Below are 21,621 nucleotides of genomic sequence, written 5' to 3'. Positions count from 1 at the left end.
AAAGGAAAAAAAAAAAAAAGAAGTGTTTTGCAGTTATTTGAAAACCAGCTGTGTAAATGATTAAGTCCGATATGGTTTATTTTTCATAGCTCAACACTAATGTGAAATTCTTTGATTTAAAGAAGATAAAGGGTCCAAGAGAAATAAACTAGCTTATTCATATTCACCTCATCACCAAACATTCCCTGACAATGTGCCTTTTTCATGACTTTCAGGAGGTAATTCTGAAACTCCGTAACTCGCCAGGGTTGTTTACGGCTAAGCAGTTCTCTGAAAAGAACTAAAAGAAATACACCTTTCCTTCCGCACAGACTACTTAAGAGACAAACCACACACCCCTGAAACAAATAATACATTACATGTTAATAATAATAAAAAAAACCAGACACCCCAAGTATAGGGCTTCCCTGAAGACTCAATTATCATAAGCATCATGGATCAGGTAAGAAATGATACATTTATTTCCTACTACTATTCTAAGAAAGCTTTGCAACTCTTACCTGTTCATCATACATTTTAACTCCGTCTTAAAGAGTGTTCACAATACAATTTAACCTTTCTGTTTTGTTATTTTTTAAGTAGGCTTCCACACTCAGTGTGGGGCTTGAACTCAAGACCCTGAGACCCTGAGAGTGAGAGCGGCATGCTTTACTGATCCAGCCAGGCATCCCTCTAACCTTTCTCTGATACCCAGAGCCGTCATTATGTACAGTAACTATACTGTTCTGTAACACAGTGATGTCTTCAGTCACCGGCAACTTAACCTACAGTAAATGACTTTAGATACTGTGTTTCTGAATCTTTTCATCTGCTTTTTTGGGTTTCTGTCTCCTCTTTTGATATTAGATCTTAATCCTTTGTGTTCTCACCAAGTCTGCATCCAGCAAGGAATCTACTTTTTTAAGGTACTATTTTTAATCTACTGTGAACTGGAAAACTAGCTAAAAACTAAGACTCATTAGGGAAGTGTACCATGAGCAATGGGCTGACTGAGCAACACAGAGAGAGGGAAGGGTGGCATGCATGTCTTGCATTTCCAATCACGTTCAAGCTATTGCTCTCTCTCTTTCTTCTTTGTTAGACTTTTCCATGGTGCTACTTCCTCATTTCTCACTCACTACACAAGTCAGTGCAATCTGGACTCCGTTCCTAGCAACTCCAGTGAAAACTCACCAGAACTCTAGAAAAGGGTTCACAAATTCAAATGCCCACAAGGGCCAGGAAAGCAACATAGATGAATATGTGAGTGAGGTATGGGAGTCCATAGGGAATGCTGAGACCACTGGTAAACCAGAGACCAGAGGCCTTGCTACAGGAATTTAAACTCAAAAATATTTAAAACACAGAATAACCCAAATAAAACATAATCTCATACTATGATTGGCCCATGGACCATCAGATCTATTCTAGACTAATTAGTCTAATCAAAGTAAATGAATTTGTATTACAACACAAATAGAAAGATTCTATCAACCTTCTTACAAGAATAAAAATTACATTTTACAAAATGTTAATTTTCTGCATATGGTTATCATGTTTCAGAAATGAAAACATCACTTGCAAAACAATATACATGCTGAGATATCAAACTGAAAGTGTGGCTTATAAGCTGTTTTAAAACCTCAGAACTTTATGTATGTATACATGTATAAAATCACATTTTATGAAATTAGATAATTATAATTCAAATCTATATGTCTATTATATTTATACTCTATCTACATAGATATAAATATTATTTATATTTTATATTTAGATGTTTTTATCCATGGTCTTCTTAAGCTATCCAACCAGAATGAGCCTGCAAAATGTAAGTCAGAACAGGTCATTTTACTATTTGGCTTAAATCTCTCCAATCAATCATTTCCCACCCAACTCAATTAAAATCCAAAGTTCATACTATGGCCTAGAAAGTCCTACAAATGGTTTTATTCCAGCTGCCCAGATCTCAGCTCCTATCATTCTCTCCCTCAAGTCTTGAATCCTAGCTTTCCCACTGAAGGCTAAGATGTCCCGAGACTCCATGAAACTTACACTGCTGTCAATGAGGACGTTAACTGTATCACAGGTTATTTAAGTTCAGGGACTTGCTCATCTCTGAATTTCCCTATGTGTCTAGAATAGTGGTTTGTAAATGTTTTTTGAAGTAATATTTTCTACCCACTCCACTGACTTTGGGATTTTACTCCTAGTTTCTTATATTTTTATTCAAGGAAGCTTAATTTTTAAAAAGACAATCATTTTTATTTCCAAAAAACATGTTAACAATAAATAAAATAATCACCTGAAATGTTAAGAGCCTGACTTTTTTTTTCTAAAGATTTTATTTATTAGAGAGAGAGAAAGAGAGAGAGCATACAAGCAGGGGGGAGGGGGAGAGGGAGAAGCAAGCTCCCAGCTGAGGAAAGAGCCCCATGTGGGGTTCAATCCTAGGACCCTGAGATCATGACCTGAGCTGAAGGTGGATGCTTAACCAACTGAGCCACTCTGGTGTCCTAAGAGCCCGAACTTTAAGTTCAATTTTTTCAAGAGTTGAATCTTGAATCTACCACCAACTAGCCAAGTGACCCTGGACAAGATACTTAACCTCCATATGCCAGTTTTCTAAACTAAGATCCACCACTGGATGTTAGAATAGAGAGCAACGTTTGAGGAGAAACAAACAGGCTATCTGCGCAGTTTCGAAGTATCCCCCCCCAAGATATTACTATTTATAAAGAGAAAGACCTATCAGTATTAAATACCTCCTGATGATACTCTGAGAAGGGCACATCACATGTATGGCATTCTTGCCAAAAATGCATAGTCTCAATCCAGTCATGAGAAAACATCTGACAAGCCCAAACAAAGGACAGTTTATAAATAACTGGCCAATACTCTTCAAAAGTATCAGTCACGAAAACAGGGAAGGACTGGAAAACTGGAAGAAGACAAGGAAACATGACAACTAAATACAATGTGGATCCTAGGACAGAGAAAGGACAATAGCGGGAAAACTAGCAAAACCCAATGTCTGCAGTTTCATTATTAGTATTGTAACAATGTCAGTTTCTTAGTTTTGATGATTGTACCATGGTCATGAAAGATGTTAATACTAAAGGATGCTGGGTGATATCTACATAGGGACTTTCAGTACTATTTTTGCAACTTTCCTCTAAGTCTTAAATTATCTCAAAATAGTATTTTAAAACAGAAAAAAGGAGAGGTGCCTCGGTGGCTCAGCCAGTTGAGTATCTGGTTCTTGGTTTCTGCTTGGTTCATTATCTTGGGGTCATGGGATCAAGCCCTGTGTGAGGCTCCATGCTCAGTAGAGGGTTTGCTTCTCTCCTTCTCCCTCTGCCCCCTGCCTCCCACTTGCATATGCTCAAGCTCTCTCACTCTCTAAAATAAATAAGTAAATCTTAAAAAAATAAATAAAAAGGAAAAAGGAAATAATAATTGTTATCTCTTAAGGTTGTTGTGAGGTTTACACAAGATGGTACGTGTTTTGGGGTGCCTGGCTGGCTCAGCTGGTGGAGACTTGATCTTGGGGTGGTAAGTTTGAGCCCCACATTGGGTATAGAGATTACTTACACAAAATCTTAAAAAAAAAAAAAGATAACACATGTTCTTCTGCACCTAGAATATAGTAGCATTCAGTAAGGGTTCAAGAAATGTTAATTATTAGTAGTACTGTCTTTTTCTGAGATTCCACATCATAAACGTGTTGTTCCTCAATCAGCCTGGCAGGCTGATCAATGGATTTCCCTTTTTCTTTTTGCTTTCGAACCCAAATAACTTCAAGACTTTTTTACACTAAGTCCTAACACCATTTCATTCTATCACCAAGCTGGCTGTACTGCGAAAATAATTACATTTCATACATCGTCATGTTCTTTCCGGAAATAAGAGAACTGTTGCTCAAGGAAAAGCCAGTTACTTTTTCAAAGAAACAGAAAAGTGACTAAGTCCTCTTTCTTCTTTGTAAATCACACATAAAATTCAAGTTAATAATGACAGCCATTTAAAAAACTAATGGTCCCGGGGCGCCTGGGTGGCACAGCGGTTACGCGTCTGCCTTCGGCTCAGGGTGTGATCACGTCGTTATGGGATCGAGCCCCACATCAGGCTCCTCCGCTATGAGCCTGCTTCTTCCTCTCCCAGTCCCCCTGTTTGTGTTCCCTCTCTCGCGGGCTGTCTCTATCTCTGTCGAATAAATAAATAACAAATCTTAAAAAAAAACAAAAAACAAAAACTAGTGGTCCCTAATCATTGTATTGCTAATTACTTTTGCTACTCTGACAAACTGTTACCACAACTACAGTGTACCCATATAACTGAAGTATAATTACAACCCGTAATATCACAGCGATGAACAATCAGCCTTGCAGCATCTTTCCAATACTCAATCACATAAAAGTTTCATTAGCAAAATTACAAAACTTGTGATTTCTTTAAAAAATCCAAATACCATTAAAAAGGTTATGAAAAACTGTGAATGGCTATGAAATGGCTATTAGTATTAATTTGGGGGTTACAATAAAACGTTAATAAGTAAGCAAATCTACAAATACGGAATCCATGAATAATGATTATCAACTGTATTTTCTTTTGCTCACTATTATGTCTGTGTGATTCCATGTTGCTGCATATGGTAGTTGTATTTAATTGTATGTATATGCCAGAACTTTTTACTCATTCTTTGTTGGACATTTGGGTTGCTTCTAGCTTGTGGCGATCATGTATAAAGCTATTATAAACTACCTTGTACATGTCTTGTGGTGGACATAATGTTCATTTCTATTAGGTCTATACTCAGGAATGGAATCGCTGGGGGAGTGGGGTGTACATACATGACTTTAGTAGATACTACCAGCAGAATTCCAGAGTGATCAAATCAGTTCACACTCCCACTACCAATGTATATAAATTTTAGTCATTCCACATCCACACCAACACTTAACTCCGAGTCTTTTTCATTTTAGCCGGTTCTTTTGCATTCTGGTAGGTCAACTTAGCGGAACTGGAACTATATTTCCCAGAATTCCCTTCCCTTTTGAGTTAGCCAATAGAGATTTGTACAAGACTGCACATTGGAAGGAGGCAGAAGCCATTATGCTCAGGTCATTACAGGGCGCCGGATGCCCGACCTGCCTCTATACACATCGCTGCTGGAACGCTGGCTCGCGTTGTAGGTATAGGGCAGCTGCCAGGCCTGCAACTAACTCCTCTTGCTCCCCCAACAGCTCCACCTTCAGCCTCTCTGCATTTTGGCCAAAGACCACCAGCTTTGTCTATAGATCACCCATGTCACTGAAGACGGAAATGATGAGACACACATCCCCGTTTCTCCTTACAGGTTCCAGTTTATTCTCACTATTACCCACTTTATGTCTATCTTTTCTACCAATTGGTGCCCTGTTGATTTACAATGACTACTGGTCCACAGGCAATATCTTTCCACACACTTTATCACCAGCCCCTACAAATGTTTTAAGATATAATCCCTTATTCCCTAACATTCATATTGGTTCTGTTTCCCAAATGGAATCCTAACTGTTAAAACTGGTTAATCCAGGTAAAGCATAGATGGGTGTTCATCGTACTACTCCTATGACTTTTCTGAAGGTTTAAAAAATTTTCAAAGTACAAAGATTAATATAACACCTTTGTAACCAGTACTCAGTTTTATTGAGTATTAACACTTTGCCTTGTTTGTTTCAAATCTCTGTTTAAAATGATAAAAAATTTTGGGATGTCTGGGTGGCTCAGTTGGTTAAGAGTCTGCCCCTTGATTTCAGCTCAGGTTGTGATTTCAGGGTTGTGAGATCGAGCCCTGCATGGGGCTCTGTGCCAGCACACAGTCTGCTTGAGATGTCCCCCTCCCTCCCCCCTTGAACGCACGCTCTCTCTAAATAAGTAAATAAATAAAATAGGGGCACTTGAGTGGCTCAGGTCGTGATCCTGGGGTCCTAGGATCGAGCCCTGTGTCAGGCTCCCCAGGGGAGACTGCTTCTCCCACTGCCACTCCCCCTGCTTGTGCACGTGCTTGCTCTCTCTCTGTCAAATAAATAAATAAAATGTTAAAAAAAACATAAAATAAATAAAATAAAATGATGAAAATTTTACATCTTTCTATCTGAAAGAGTGAAGTGTTAACACTCATTAAGTCCGAGTGGTGGGTTCAAGGAAATCTGTAGCAAATTAGTTAAAAAAAAAAAAAAAAAAAAAAAAAAAAAACCAAGCAAAAAAATTAAATAAAATTCTCCACAATAGACTAATCGTTAAGGCTGCAGAAATTTCAGCAATAGTTCTTTATAGGTTAGTGGTAAAGCACAGTCACAAAAATCATCAAAATATACCAAGTCTGGGGTGCCTGGGTGGCTGAGTCGGTTAAGCAACTGCCTTTGGCTCAGGTCATGATCCTGGAGTCCCAGGAGCAAGTCCAGTGTCGGGCTCTCTGCTCAAAAGGGTGTCTGCTTCTCCCTCTGACCCTCCCCCTTATCATGCTCTGTCTCTCTCTCTCTTTCTCGCTCTCTCAAATAAATAAAATCTTTAAAAAAAATACCGATTCTTTGTTTCCTATCAAACAAAACATACACCTTTCCTATGATCTGGCAATTCCACTCCTACTTATTTATCCAAAATAAGTGAAAGCATAGGTTCTTAAAAAAACTAGTTAAAACAGAAGACAAGGAAGAGGAAGAAAAGAAAAAAATATACTTGTATAAGACTGTTTATAGCTACTTTACTTGTATTAGCCAAAAACTGGAAATAGCTCAGGTGTCCATGAATAGGAAAATGATAAAATATGGCACGTCATACGATGAAATACTATGCAGCAAAAAGGAACAAATTATTGCTACATGCAACCACATGGATAAGTTTCAAAATGTATGCTGAATGAAAGGTACCAGAAAGGTACCAGACACAGAAGAGTACATGATCTATGATTCCACTTATATGACATTCTAGAATAAACAAAATTAATCTACAGTAAACAGATGATCTTATGATCTTATGATCTTGGATTAGGCAATGGTTTCTTAGATATGACACCAAACACAGAGGAACAAAAGGAAAAATAGATTAAAATGGACTTCATTCTAATCAAAAACCTCTGTGTTTCAAGGGTCACCACAAAGGAAATGAAAAGACAACCCACTGAATGAGAAAATTTTTACAAATCATATATCTGATAGTGATGGACTAGTATTTAGGATATATGAAGAACTCTTACGACTCAACATAAAAAGACAAAACCCCCAATTTTTAAAAATGAGCAAAGGATCTAAATAGAAATTTCTTCAAAGAAGGTACACAAATGGCCAATAAACACATGAAAAGATCTTCAACATGATTATTCAACAGGGAAATGAAATCAAAACCACAACGAGACACCACTGCATACCCAAAAGGATGGCTGTAATCAAAAGAATAGACAGTGAGTGTTGGCAAGCATATACATTGCTAGTGGGATTATAAAATGGTGATGTTGCTTTGGAAGCGGTCTGAACAGTTCCTCGAAAGGTTAAACACAGAGTTCCCATATGAGCCAGTGATTGCACCTGTCGGTGTACACTAAAGAGAGATAAAAACCTGTTCACACAAAAAGACAGAAATATGAGGAATAAAAGAGCTAAACCATAGAAACCGTTCAGAAAAGTGCCTGACACACAGTAAGCGTTCGATAAATATGAGCTTTACTAGTTATAGTCCAAGTAATGCTGGTAACATTTCTTTCACGACGTAACTTCCCTGCTGGGCAGAAGCATGACAAAGCCTAAGACCCACCTGCATGGCCGCGTCACCGATCGCCCGGCGAACCTCCCTTAGAGTTTGATACCGCTCCAACAAGTGATCGCCGCAGATGATCTCCACCTACGGGCGAGTAAGAGCATCAGACCGCCTTCCTGCTTCAAACACCATGTGAAAGTATTAAGAAACCCAACGTGATTATTCCCAGACCAGACTTTGCCATTTTATTTTAGACTGATAGAACACTCTCAAGACAGATTTTAGAAACTTGCTACAAAAATAAAGTAAAATGGAAGGAGCATTAGAAGACACTGCAGGACAACAGCACAGTAGAGCAGATACTCAAAATGATTTCCTTCAATCTTTGAGAACAAGCAAAATCACATTCGATATATTCAGCATAAAGGTGGCACAGGAAGGTACATTTTTTTACGTTCCCTGATAAAATGATTAAAAGGGTATATAATACTTAATTAAAAACGCACTCTCTAGTTATTTGAATAATTATCTTATAAGGAATATCTCTCATTTTCCAACAAAGGAGAGTCTAACGCTGACATAAAGTACACACTAAAGGAACTATTTTATGGATGCAACATCTTAAGATCGCTTCAGTTCTTTAGTAATATCAAAGCTCTAAGATAAATCTACTTGTACACTGAATATCTAGAAATAACGATGTTGTATAGTTACATACTATACGGTAGTTAAGATTCTGGTATACTTACTTCCTAAGACAAAAATGCAAATCTTTAATCTTTCTTTGTCTTGCAATGCGTTCTCCTTTCCCACTGCCTTAAAATGGGGTCAGGTCCTTGATGTCTTATTAATACAGATCCCTTCATTGGCTACATCTCCTAATGTCCCTGTTTAGTTTACGGCATGACATTTCTCCTTGTCCTCTAAACCAGAATAGAGTATCACCTCTGACTCTTATTTCTCCATTCCATTTCTTCTCACATGCAGTCAGTTACCAAGTCCTATGGCTTCTTTTGCCACAATACCTCTTAGAGTTCATACCATCCTTTCAGCTGCTGTCCCAAGGCTTAACGCGGAAACCACACCACCTCCTAAGCAGATTTCCTACTTTCAAATTCTGTTTACTCTAAAAATCCCACACATTGCCAACCTGTTAATTTTCCTAAAACCTTAAGCAAGGATGGGGAAGGACAGTGAAAGCAGTTGCATTTCTGAGAAGCTACTATGTACACCATATGTTATACTACATACTTGACGTATGCGATGTTATCTAATCTTCATTCTTGTGAGCTACCTATTGTAATTCCCATTTTACAGAAAGGAATACTAAGAGGTAAAGACATTTAACTTTCCTAAGGCCACAAAGCTAGTAACTAGCAAAGTCCAGATCTAAATCCAGGTCTGTCCCCAGGTCTATCTTTCTCCAAAGCCTAAGTGCGTGTCAGGGGTTGGCAAACTTTTTGTATAAAAGGCTAGATAATAGATATTTTGGCTCTGCAGGCCATAGGATCTCTGTCATATCTACTCGATCTACCAGTAGAGCATGAAAACAGCCTTAGTATGGCTATGGTCAATGAAATTTTATTTATAAAAACAGATGGCAGGCTAGATTTGACCCATGGGTCATAGTTTGTCAATACCCATGCTATATCATAAACTCTGATTAGTACCAACTTTTGTGTTTCACACTTACTAGTTTCAAAATTGGCAGACCAAGACTTGTTTGCAAAATGACTTAAACACAATGACCGCGAATCTTGAGCACAGAACATAAGCCCATGAAAGATTAAAGAATCTGGGAACTAGCACTGCGCTTTGACTTGGTACTCAGCACCCCACGAACATCACTCTTTGTGTCACATGGCACACATTTAGGGTTTGGTTACCAAACTTTCTTTTCTAATTTAATCTTAACACCCAGAAGTTGGCCAGTTACTAACATTTTGATGTGTATGGTCCTAGATGCTATGTGTCCATGCAGGTTTCTTGTTTTGTTTTTTAAAAATGGGATTATACCACATAAACTGTTTTTTAAAAATGGGATTATACCACATAAACTGTTCTACGACTTATTTAAAAAACAAAAAACCTTAATATACCACGGACATCTCTGAAGTACACAGTTCTCTTTAATAGCTACATAGTGGGGGGCACCTGGGTGGCTCAGTCAGTTAAGTGTCTGCCTTCGGCTCAGGTCATGATCCATCCTGGGATCGAGTCCTGCATCAGAATCCCTGCTCAGTGGGGAGTCTGTTTCTCCCTCTGCCTCTCCTCCTGGCTTGTGCTCTCTCTCTCAAATAAATAAAATCTTAAAAAACAAAAACAAAAACAAACAAAACTACAAGGGCGCCTGGGTGGCTCAGTTGGTTAAGTGATTGCCTTCGGCTCAGGTCACAATCCTGGAGTCCCAGGACTGAGTCCCGTATGGGGCTCCCTGCTCAGCGGGGAGTCTGCTTCTCCCTCTGACCCTACCCCTTCTCAGGTACTCTCTCTCTCAAGTAATAAATAAATAAAATCTTTTAAAAAATAGCTACATAGGGCTACATTATATGAATATATCATACTTTATGTACCCATTCCTTTGATAAACATTTAAATTGCTTCCAATTTTACATATTGATTTTTATTTTTTTATTTTTTTATTTTTAAAGATTTTATTTATTTATTTGACAGAGATAGAGACAGCCAGCGAGAGAGGGTATACAAGCAGGGGGAGTGGGAGAGGAAGAAGCAGGCTCATAGCAGAAGAGCCTGATGTGGGGCTCGATCCTATAACGCCAGGATCACGCCCTGAGCCGAAGGCAGACGCTTAACCGCTGTGCCACCCAGGCGCCCCTACATATTGATTTTTAAAAGTCACCTGACTGCAAATATTTCATAAATTACCACACGCAAACAGAGTCAGATCTCTGAAGTTCCCACAAACATGACCCACATTTTGGTAATTTGCCAGATGGACTCACGAAAGACAGCAAAAATACATGGTCAGATCAGTAAGGGAAAAAGATCTAGGTGGAGTCTTGACAAATTCATGCACAGGCTTCCTATGCACACCCTCCCCCACCTCAGTTTAGGAAAAGACACACCCACAGCACTCCTTCTCCTAGCACTGGAAACTCCACCAACTTGTACAATGTTCCTACCCAGGGAAGCCAATTTGAAGCTTGGAGTATAGATTTTTACTGAGGGCTGTTCATGTTGGCATTCTCCGCCTAGCAACTAGTAAATTCCAGACTCCCAGAAAGAAAGCTGGTATTCATTATAGACCCACGGTAGAGTCTAGGCACAATGTAACACTCTTATCAGGGGACTTTCCCTATTATTGTAGGAAACTTTTTGCAGGTCAATTTCCTAGATGCTAGGCAAGGCTAACCTTGTAAGCAGGCCCTTCTAAAGATAGTAGCCTTAAGTCGGCTTTATTAACTCTTTTTCTGTACAACCTTTCTACCCTCTGGAGTATCAAGTGTCAGATAGAAAGGATAAGTGTATTTCTGAATCTCAGAGCAGAAATCAGAATGTGAGGGTAGTCTTAAGGCAAGAAAAACCTGTATCTTTTTATTTATTTATAAAACCTGTATTTTTTTTTTTTTTTACGGGCAAGATCACACTACAGATTCTAAGATAGGATTTTTCAATGAATGAGCTAGTGTCACACTTGTTCTTTTCTTTGACAGAAAGTTCTTTTTTCTTTGGTAAATTCCTATCCACTCTTCAAGTCCATTCTTTGACTCCTCCAGAGTTAAATCACTCACTCTTGTGCTCTTGTTGCACTCACCATATGCTACTGTCATTCAGTTGTTTTATTGTGTATCTTTCCCACACAACCTAGTCCCTGCGTGGCATGAATTTTCTGTCTCATCTTTGTATTCTTATGGCCAAGTATATAGATGCTCAATTTAATTTTCAATAGGTAATAAGTAAATGGTAGGGATACACCATATGATACATTAGAGTCTGTTCAAAAAATGATTTGGAAGCAACTTAATAGTAAGGTTAAAGTCATATACTAAATAAATAATAATAAAAGTAGCCTATCTTTTAAGATAGAATTATGGCAGGATTAACCACAAAATCTAGTATCACTTCTTTTATATAAAGAATTTTTAGTGATCAATGTGATGTGTAATTTCTAAGTCTCATTTCATAAAAGCAAAGTAAGATCTAAGACCAAACAACATACAAAGGAACACAACACAAGAATAACTAAAAACAAAATAAAACTAAGACATACATGAATTCAAAACACCACTGACTCAACCGTGGTAATCCAGAGGCACTGAGGTCTCTAGGTGATGTAATCTATTCAGACAATTATTGATTTATAATTTTGAATTTTAACTTAAATCTCTTAAGAATACATGATTTGTATTTTATTATCTTTCAGAATTGTCTTCCTTTTTTATTTTGATCTGCCACAAATAACTTTAAAGGTAGTTAGCATTTAACAGTCCTGTAGTCATCATCCATTCCTGCTAGTAAATAACCATAAATGAAGGTCACATATCTGTAAACAAAGCACACATTTCCTACTCAGGAATAACTGGTTTAAAGAAGGTGAGCATTGCAGGCTCAAGTGACTGGGTCGGCCAAGCATTTTATTTTGATTAATGGTTAACTAGTTCAATGTTCCACTCATATTAGAAGTAACTCTTGCTTATTATCTCCTGAATTTAGAAAGTCTAAACAATTTTAGTCACAATATCTGCACATTTGATAATTCTGTTCCATTATTTCAACATTTTGGTGAAATAGTAATTTATGAGTGTTACCAGCTATATATTACCTGAATATGAAAGAAATATCTATCTAGAGAGCCAAGAGATGACAGAGAAAATTAAATGTTGAAACAGATTTTATATGATTTTATTTCAAAATGCTAAAAGCCTTGAATTCTATGATATGAAAAAAAACCCCACATTTTTACACAGTAGTGTCAATTTGGCAACCACATTTCTTTTTCTTTTTTTTTAGAGAGGGGTGGAGGGGAGGAGCAGGAGGAGAGAGAATCTTTTTCTTTTTTAAAGATTTTTATTTATTTGATGGAGAGAGAGAGCACAAGCAGGGGGAGTGGCAGGCAGAAGGAAATGGAGAGGGAGAAGCATGCTCCCCACTTAGCAGAGAGCCTGATGTAGGGCTCAATCCCAGGACCCTGGGATCATGACCTGAGCTGAAGACAGATGCTTAACCAACTGAGCCACCCAGGCACCCTAAGGGAGAGAGAATCTTAAGCAGGCTCCACGCCCAGCACAGAGCCCAATGAGGGACTCCATCTCATAACCTTGAGATCGTGACCTGAGCCGAAATCAAGAGTCAGACACTCAACTGACTGAGCCACCCAGGTGCCCTGCAACCACATTTCTTAAAACACCAATGTAAAACTTATAAACGCTAATTGTGTTCTGATTAGTTTCTAGACACAGAAGAAATAATCTACATCCTAAGAAAGCCCTCTTGGGTGGCACTTCTTAAGTCATTCTATATAATCAGGTGCAAGTCTTCTGTTTTTAGAAATAATAGACTGTTGGGGTGCCTGAGTGGCTCAGTTGGTTAAACGTCTACCTTTGGCTCAGGTCATGATTCCAGGGTCCTGGGATTGAGCCCCACATTGGGCTCTCTGCTCAGCAGGGAGCCTGTTTCTCCCTCTCCCTCTGCCTGCACTCTGCCTACTTGTGCTCTCTCTCTCTCTGTCAAATGAATAAATGAAATCTTAAAAAAAAAAAAAAAAAAGAAATAGACTGTTAAGGGGATCACTCACAAGTCTTTGTTCAGGGGTCTCTAAACAGCTACCTATTTCTAACCAAAAGACAAGGAATAACCTCAAGTAAGCTACAGCTACAAAGTTTCAGATAAGTCATTCCAGTTTCTAGTTGCCATGAGATACAGCCAGCATTATGTCAAACTCAGTAAGAGAAGTCACATTTCTCTGGATTAGACATTTATTTAGTACCTATAAATACCAGTACTAAAAACACTACTAAACTTTCAGCCAGCTTTTAAATACCATTTTACACATGATGGAGAATAACAAAAACCCCTTTAAAATTTAAGTAATAAAAAAGGAAAACTATATAGATGTGAATTGTTATTGGCCCACATTCTATATTATGTTCAACAATATGAGGTTCGAGTTTCCACCTTACAACAAGAACAAATTACATAGCTAGTAGGGAAATCTTTTCTAATGCTCAAAAACCAAATAGGGCTCATATTAGATAGCTATTTCACTTTTCTAGGTATCTTGGAGCCAGCCTGTTATAAATGTAAAGATGTCCTCTGAAGAGAAGTGCATGGATAAGAGATAATCTGTTACACTACTACCAAAGAGGGGAACTGAGGTTCATATCCTCAGCTCTTCTCTGACACTTACAGGTGGTCATCAGTAGCAGGGAGAAGCAGAAACATAAATGTGATTCAAGTGGTGCTGGAATCACTGTGTACCAATATTTAATGAACATTTACAATATCTATGTATCATAAAACAAAAGCCACAGCATGAAATCCTAGAGACAGTTTTTTCTTCAATATGCTAAAGGTGATCTCACAACTTCATCTGTCCTTTTACACACATGTACTCTACCTGACAAGCTGGATCAAGACCCATTTTTCTTCTGAGGAATTTTTCTACATGCCCAATAGTTGCTTCTCCTGAAACTCGGACAAACTTCTTCTCCAACGGCTACATAAATAAACATAAATATTTTCAGAATAAATATACATAAAATGTATAAATCATAAAGCAAATTTTAAAAGCAAAGATGTTCAACAGATTTATGAGAAAAGCTACTATGAAATTTAAGCTAATTTACCTAGCAAAGAAAAAAAAAGAATTTTTGCTTAGCCTCCCCTCTCTGAAAAACATAGCAATAATTTTTTTAATAGAAAGACTTACAGGTTTATTTTAATACCTCATCAAAAATAAAACTCAGAGCAAAATTTATTGACAGAGAAAGAATACCTAAGACTAAATTAATGTCTACAACAATCTAGTTTCTTCAGCAAAAAAACTGTAAGAAGAAAAAAAAAAGAACAAGATGCAGGATGAACTTCTAGACTAAAACAGATGTAAGGAATATAAATAAGAGATATGCCAACCAATTACAATGTATGGATCTTATTTGGGTCCTGATTTAAACAAACCTATAGAATAATTTTCATGAGCTAACCTAGGAAATTCAAATAGCATGTGCATATTTGATTAAGGAATTGCTGTTTGTTTTTAAAACTGTAGTATCGTTATTATGTTTGTAAAAAGTCCTTATTTTTTAGAAATAAATCTAATTATTTACTGATAAAAATGATATATAATCTGGGATTTGTTTTGATATTATAAGTGGTGAAGATATAGAGGAAGTGAGATTGGCCATCAGTTTATAATTACTGAAGCTGAGTTGTATACATGGGCATTCATTTTACAATTCTGTCTACTTTTGTATGAGTGCAAAATTTTCCATAATACAGGATTTTCTTTTTTAAGGGGAAAATAAAAAGATTAACATCTAGACATGTGGCTGGAATCGGATCCAATGGTCTAAGGTGACAGGTGGAGAGGCCTCAGGGTTTTAAAGCAGAAACTAACGCTTAACCAGCTACTCTGTCTCTGAGGCAATTTTAAGGATGCTACTATCTAATACAAATGAAAAGCTGAGGTAATGAGAACTAAAAGGGTACCTTTCAGGAAAACATGAGCAGTGTTTTCAACACTGAAAGACAGGGAGCCCAAAATGGCTACCAGAGGACTTAGGTCAGGCAACACTTGTTTCATATGTAACAGTGTCCAGCTTTCCTTCCTGTAATGTGGTTTCTTAAGATCCTTCCTTACCATAAAGCTATCTCTTATTACCACAGTGTAGCAGGTAGCCTAAGTGTTTAGTGCAGGTATTCCAGAAACAGCCCACTTGGCTACAGAGCTTGGGGTTCTGCCATTTCCTAGCTCTAAGTCTTTAGGCAAGTTGCTGAACCTTTCTGTTCCCATTTGTAAAAGAGATAATAGCACCTACTACACCTCATAAATTTATCAAGAGGAAAGTGATTTGATGTATGTAGATACCTATTAATTCCTGGCACATAGTTACTACTGGCATATTGTGACCATTTTACTCTTAATGTAAAAGAATTAGACTCTTATAGAGGGCCTAATAGTCACCATGGGATACTGATATAACCTAGACAAAAATGGCAAAGCTTCATGTTCTTTTAATGGAGGTACAGGAATCATCTCACGACGCTAAGGCAGCCGCCCTGAGGAGGAGGTACGGCCATCCCACAGGTGCGGTACCCAAGAAAATACCTCACTGTAGGTGGCAATGCCTGATGAGCATGAGAATCCCATCAACGACCTTAAGAAGCTGCTATTGTGAATTATCTAGCTATGCCTGTCTGGCAACCAGTGCATTTCTGAAGGTTAATTTCCTGGGCTTACCTCAGGTATACCAGCAGAGGACAGTCCAATTTCCCTTATTTCTTAAATTCTTGGTGAGCACCTTATCCCAGGTGTTTGTTAAAATTAATCCAACTTAGCTCAAGTTATAAATACTGTACTGTTTAGATTATCCAGAACACAATTATGACATGTGCCAATACCTGAAAGAAAACAACTAGTCTTGGCTTTCAAAGCTAGGGTGGCTAACCTTAGTCCTCATGCCCCAGGTTCACAAGTTAACTGGATATTTCCCTCCATATAATTCACATCCAGTTTTTAAGAAAACAATTTGGTTTTGGGTTGTTTTTGTTTTTTTCATTTAAAGCTCTAAAACCAGCTCTTACCTAGTGAACTCATTTTTTTTCTGCTACACCTAATAGCCTCCTACCATCTGCAAATAAATTGGAAAGAAGAAATCCACAGAATTACACTTCTTTGAAATTAAACACAGCAATCTTCCCTGCCGTCTCTAACACAAAAGGTCAATTCAATAAGAAAGTTGAATAAGCTAGTTTAAGATCTCTAGGAAGATTTAAGAGACATTTGGTTATTTTCTTGCTTTAGACAATGCATACCACTAAAAAGAACTTTTAAAAAGATGGTATCAACTCATAATTATATTTTACCTTGGAAAAATTCCTATCTCTGTCAACTGAAGAGGCCTAGAAACAGTTATGAACCCAGTAGCTATATGAACCCTTGGTAGCCAGATTCCGATTTTTAAAAACCACCAAAAGGAACTAGGACACCTTGGAGAAAGGACTAATTCCATGTCTGGGGGACAACAGATGTACAAGTAACATCTTATCATATCAGATAGCAAGAAAATATCACAGACTATGATATCTATGAAGGACAATTTGAACATCGGTAAATAAAATAACTGAAATGGGCTCATTTATTTTAGAAATAAATTTTTTTAAAAGATTTTTTTAATTTATTTGACAGAGAGAGAGCCAGAGATAGTGACAGAGAGCACAAGCCAGGAGGAGAGGGAGAAGCAGACTCCCCGCTGAGCAGGGTGCCTGATGGTGGGCTCGATGAAATGGGTTTAAATCACAAATATGTTTAAATTCATGAGTTCAGATTAAAGTAAAAACAAAAACAACAGAACCTATTTGGTCATAACTGGAGTATGCTAATGAACCAACTCATTACTCTGAACTCAGCAAGTAAAGGGAAAGAATCAAGCATTTATCCTGCTTTTTCTGTATAAACTATACCACTGGCTAACCAAACAAAGGGAAGTTTCTCTTTATAGAAGTGTTTCAAATAATAAAAGAAAGAATGATAGGGGCACCTGGCTGGCTCCGTTTGGTGGAGCATGTGACTCTTGATATTGGGATTGTAAGTTCAAGCACCACATTGGGTTAGAGGTTACTTAAAAATAAAATCTCAAAAAAAAAAAAAAAAAAAAGGAAGGAATGATAGCATCATTTTCCAAACCCTATTAAGTTAATGGGCTTAGCCACTGAGCACCAATGGCTGCTAACATTATAAAGAGGCCCAGACAACAGACATTATGTACCTCTAGATGGAAAGAACCACCACCACCTATGAAGTAGTGTTGCTCCCCTCAAATCAAACCTGTGTGATCAACACTCAGACTTAACTAACAGTTTTTGGGAAATACAGAGGACAGAAATACATGCTAAATTATACCATGGCAATGCAACATCAAAACCCAATCTGTAGAAAACTATAGGACAAATGACTCAGTTTCATCAACAATGAATTGGAAGAAAAAAGAAATGGAAAACCTACAGATTTGAAGACATATCAACCAATCACAATGTGTGAACTTTATCTGGATCTTGTTTTAAAGTGTTAAAGAAAAAAGAGAGAGAGAGAGAAAACACCCACTATGATTGAGACAATTAAAAATCTGAACACTGAGTAGATATTTGACAGTAAGAAATCGTTAATTTCTTTTTCATTCACCATCCCCAACCTTTTGAAAAATGACTAACTTACAAAGTTGTAAGATAGTACCAGGAAGACCCAGATAGCTTTCACCTAGTTTACGAACTGTTAATATATTGCTATATTCACTTTATCTCTTCTAATTTATATGTATATGTGTATATGTGCATGTCAATGTTCTGCTGGACCACATGAGAATTATTTGCAGACAGATATTTTACCCCTAAACATATTAGCAGTTATCTTCTCAGAATAAAGGGATTCTCCTATATAACCACAATATAATTAACAGAAACTATATATTCAGGCAATTGAACATTAAAACACCACAATTATCTAAATAGTCCAAATTCTTTTATAAACTGTCTTACTAATATCCTTTAAAAACTGTTCTTATGTCATGAAGGCTCAAACACTGCATTTTGTTGTCATGTTTCTATAATCTCCTTTAACCTAGAATAGCTCTGCCACTTTATTATCTTTCATGACACTGACACTTTTTAACTTTTTTTTTTTTTTTTTTTTGGTATGATACATGGTCATTAAAAAAAGAGACTCATCTTTTAAGAATACTGAAATATGCTGGGGATTTGTTTCAGAATAATACTAGAAGGGAAGTGGACAGAGGTACAGAAGAAATTAAATTGGCCATTAGTTAATTGGTAAAGCTGGGTGATGGACACAGGGAGGTCCTACTTTTCACTATGTTTAAAAATTTTCATAATTAATGGGGCGCCTGAGTGGCTCAGTTGGTTTAAGCATCCAACTCTTGATTTTGGCTCAGATCATGATCTCAGGGTCATGACATCTAGCTCATGTGGGGCTTGCTTAGGATTCTCTCTCCCTCTATCCTTCCCCCCTTGCCCACATGTGCTCTTTCTCTCTCTCAAAAAAAAAAATTTGGTTTTTTTTGTAATTAAAAGTTAAAAAAAAATGACGAGAAAAATTATCTGGACTTTATTACTGCCTAGTGAAACACTATGAAATTGAATGTGGCAAACAGGATTTATGACTTTCATGCTACAGGTCTACATGGTAAAAAGTTTAACAACTAGGCAACACCTAGACAGACATACTTAAACTCAAAGATAAGATATAAAAACAGCTTTTTAAGTAGTAGAGAATACTAAGCTATAATATCAAAAGCTATAACTAGAACTCTGTTAAAATGACAGAATAAAAAGAAAAACAGTAAGATTGCTAATCTATTAACTAAGAAAGTATAAGACTGTTTTGGAAAGTACAAATCGTCACAAAATGCAGAATTAATAAGATCATTTGTTTCTGAAAGAGGTTCATCATCTCTCACAGGTATAAGGCCTTCAAATTACGTCTGTATCATCAATTAAAACTGAAAACTTAATGTCTTAAAACTATGGGAGAACAGTGTAATCAAACTTCTATATGCCTATCACCTAGCTTTATCAACTCAAGGCCAATCTTGTTTTAATATACCACACCCATTTCCCACTGTAACTACTTCTTGGCCCCCATTCCCCAGATTTGTTTTGGAGCAAACCCCAGACATATTTCATTTGTAAACACCTCAGTATGTATCCCTAAAAGATAAGAGATCTTTTTAAAAACATGATACCATTACCATACTTTAAAATTCCTTGATATCAGAAAATATCTAGTAAATGTTCAAATTTCACCAATTGTCTCAAATTTCTTACCCAGCAGGAAATGATTTTATTGCTTTTAGGGCTGTCATTAAAGAAAGAATAAAAATAAAACAAAGATTTTGTGAAAAAATATAATAACCAAATATGAACTCAAACTATGAATTCTAATTTTTGCATGTAATATTTTTACCAGATATATTTTTGTACTTTCAAAATGTATACACTAAATATATTACAAACAATACTTTCATTCTAAGTTCCCACTGGATCTTGCTTAGCTACTTTTTAAAAATTTAACAGCTTTATTGGGATATAATTCATGTATCATTAAATTCACCATTTTAAAGTATACAATTCAATGGTTTTTAGTTTATTTAAACAGGGTTGTGCAACTCATCACCACTATCTAATTTCAGAATATCTTCATCACCCAAAAAGAAACCCCAAACCAATTAGCAGTCACTCCCAATTTCCCGCTCTCCCCCGAGACTCTGGCAACCACCAATCTATAGAATTTTCTGCTTCTATGAATTTCTCTGTTCGACATTTCACATAAATGGAATCATGCATTATGTGGTCTTTTTGTGCCTGATTTCTTTCATTTAACATAATATTTTCAAAATTCATCCATGTTGTAGCATTTATCAGTACTCCACTCCTTTTAATTGCCAAATAATACTCCACTGTGTGGACATATCATATTGTGTTTATCCATTTACCAGTGGATGGATTTTTGGGTTGTTTCCAATTTGGGGTTATTCTCTCATAAGTACTTAAGTTTATTTTTCAAATCAAATCCAAATAAACTCCATACATTGTAATTAGTTATATCTCTTAAGTCTCTTTTAATTAATATGTTCTTTTTTAAAAAGATTTTATTTATTTATTTGACAGAGAGAGACAGCCAGCGAGAGAGGGAACACAAGCAGGGGGAGTGGGAGAGGAAGAAGCAGGCTTCCCAGTGGAGGAGCCCAATGCGGGGCTCGATCCCAGGACCCCGGGGTCATGCCCTGAGCCAAAGGCAGATGCTTAACGACTGAGCCACCCAGGCGCCCCATAATATGTTCTATCTATATGTTTCCTCTTCACCTCTCTCTTTTATTCTGAAGAAACTAAATGTGCTGTAGCTTTCCACTGTCTAGATGTGGCTTATTATATTCCTACAGTGTCATTTAACATGTTCCTTTGTCCCCTGAATTTCTTGTAAATTAGTAATTAAATCTAGGAGTGTGATTAGCTTCACATTTGTTTTGGCATGAATACTTCACAGGTGGTATTGCCATCATATTTTTCTAATGTGTGACGATTGGAACTACATTAATATGCTAGGTCCACATGTGCTTCTGTGGAAGAAACAGGCTAATATTTCAACTTAATGTCTAGTTTTTTCTTCATGAAGTTTTTATACTCTGTTGGTTTGTGTGGCTACTACAAGTCATTGGACAAACATCTTCGGCAAACTCTAGGAGCATATGACACTGTACTTGTCCCATACAGAAACTTATATGCCACTTTCCCACCCACTATACTACTAGGAAAGAACTTCCTAATCATCATAAATCTGATATTTTACAACTTAGAATAAATTCAAAGTTACCAAACTTAACACTGTATTCCTTCCATCACACTGATCTCTGGGAAACATCTATAATATACTTCATCCACAGAAGTACCCATCTATTCCTATGCTTTAATTCATGTCTCTAAGCCAATACCATATTCACAAAACAGTATACCCGACCAGGTATAATTCACCCAAGTATTAGTACAGACTTTGAAAAAGTCACTAAAAATCTAAACAGATCAAAGTCAGCTATTTCCTATATATTTACAAGGAACTATAAGGCCTGATTTAGACCTTTTTAAAAAGTTACCTTTAAAAAATAAAAAAAAAGGAGAAGTTACCTCTTCCTGAATGACTTATACTATAGGACTATA

At 36.9% G+C, this 21,621-nt stretch overlaps 1 protein-coding gene across 2 annotated transcripts in view; it reads right to left on the bottom strand.

Annotated features, from left to right (window-relative positions):
* Window positions 1–21,621, bottom strand: part of PCGF6 (polycomb group ring finger 6) — a 31,906-nt gene that overhangs the window by 1,232 nt on the left and 9,053 nt on the right. Inside the window, exons 8-10 of one of the 2 annotated variants that reach the window (XM_087862743.1) lie at window positions 14,294–14,392; window positions 7,774–7,860; window positions 3–1,801 (exon numbers count right to left, since the gene is read on the bottom strand). In XM_087862743.1, coding sequence (XP_087718869.1) covers window positions 1,778–1,801; window positions 7,774–7,860; window positions 14,294–14,392 — 210 coding nt within the window. In that variant the 3' untranslated portion in view covers window positions 3–1,777. Of the gene's footprint in view, window positions 1–2; window positions 1,802–7,773; window positions 7,861–14,293; window positions 14,393–21,621 lie in introns of those variants that run through there. The other variant, XM_045803029.2, reaches the window with a different exon arrangement.

Source organism: Ursus americanus, chromosome 6 (assembly GCF_024610735.1).
Source record: "Ursus americanus isolate L20-20 chromosome 6, mUrsAme1.1.p, whole genome shotgun sequence".
In the NCBI taxonomy this organism is placed as follows: domain Eukaryota; kingdom Metazoa; phylum Chordata; class Mammalia; order Carnivora; family Ursidae; genus Ursus; species Ursus americanus.
This window is presented reverse-complemented; position numbering and strand designations above follow the sequence as displayed.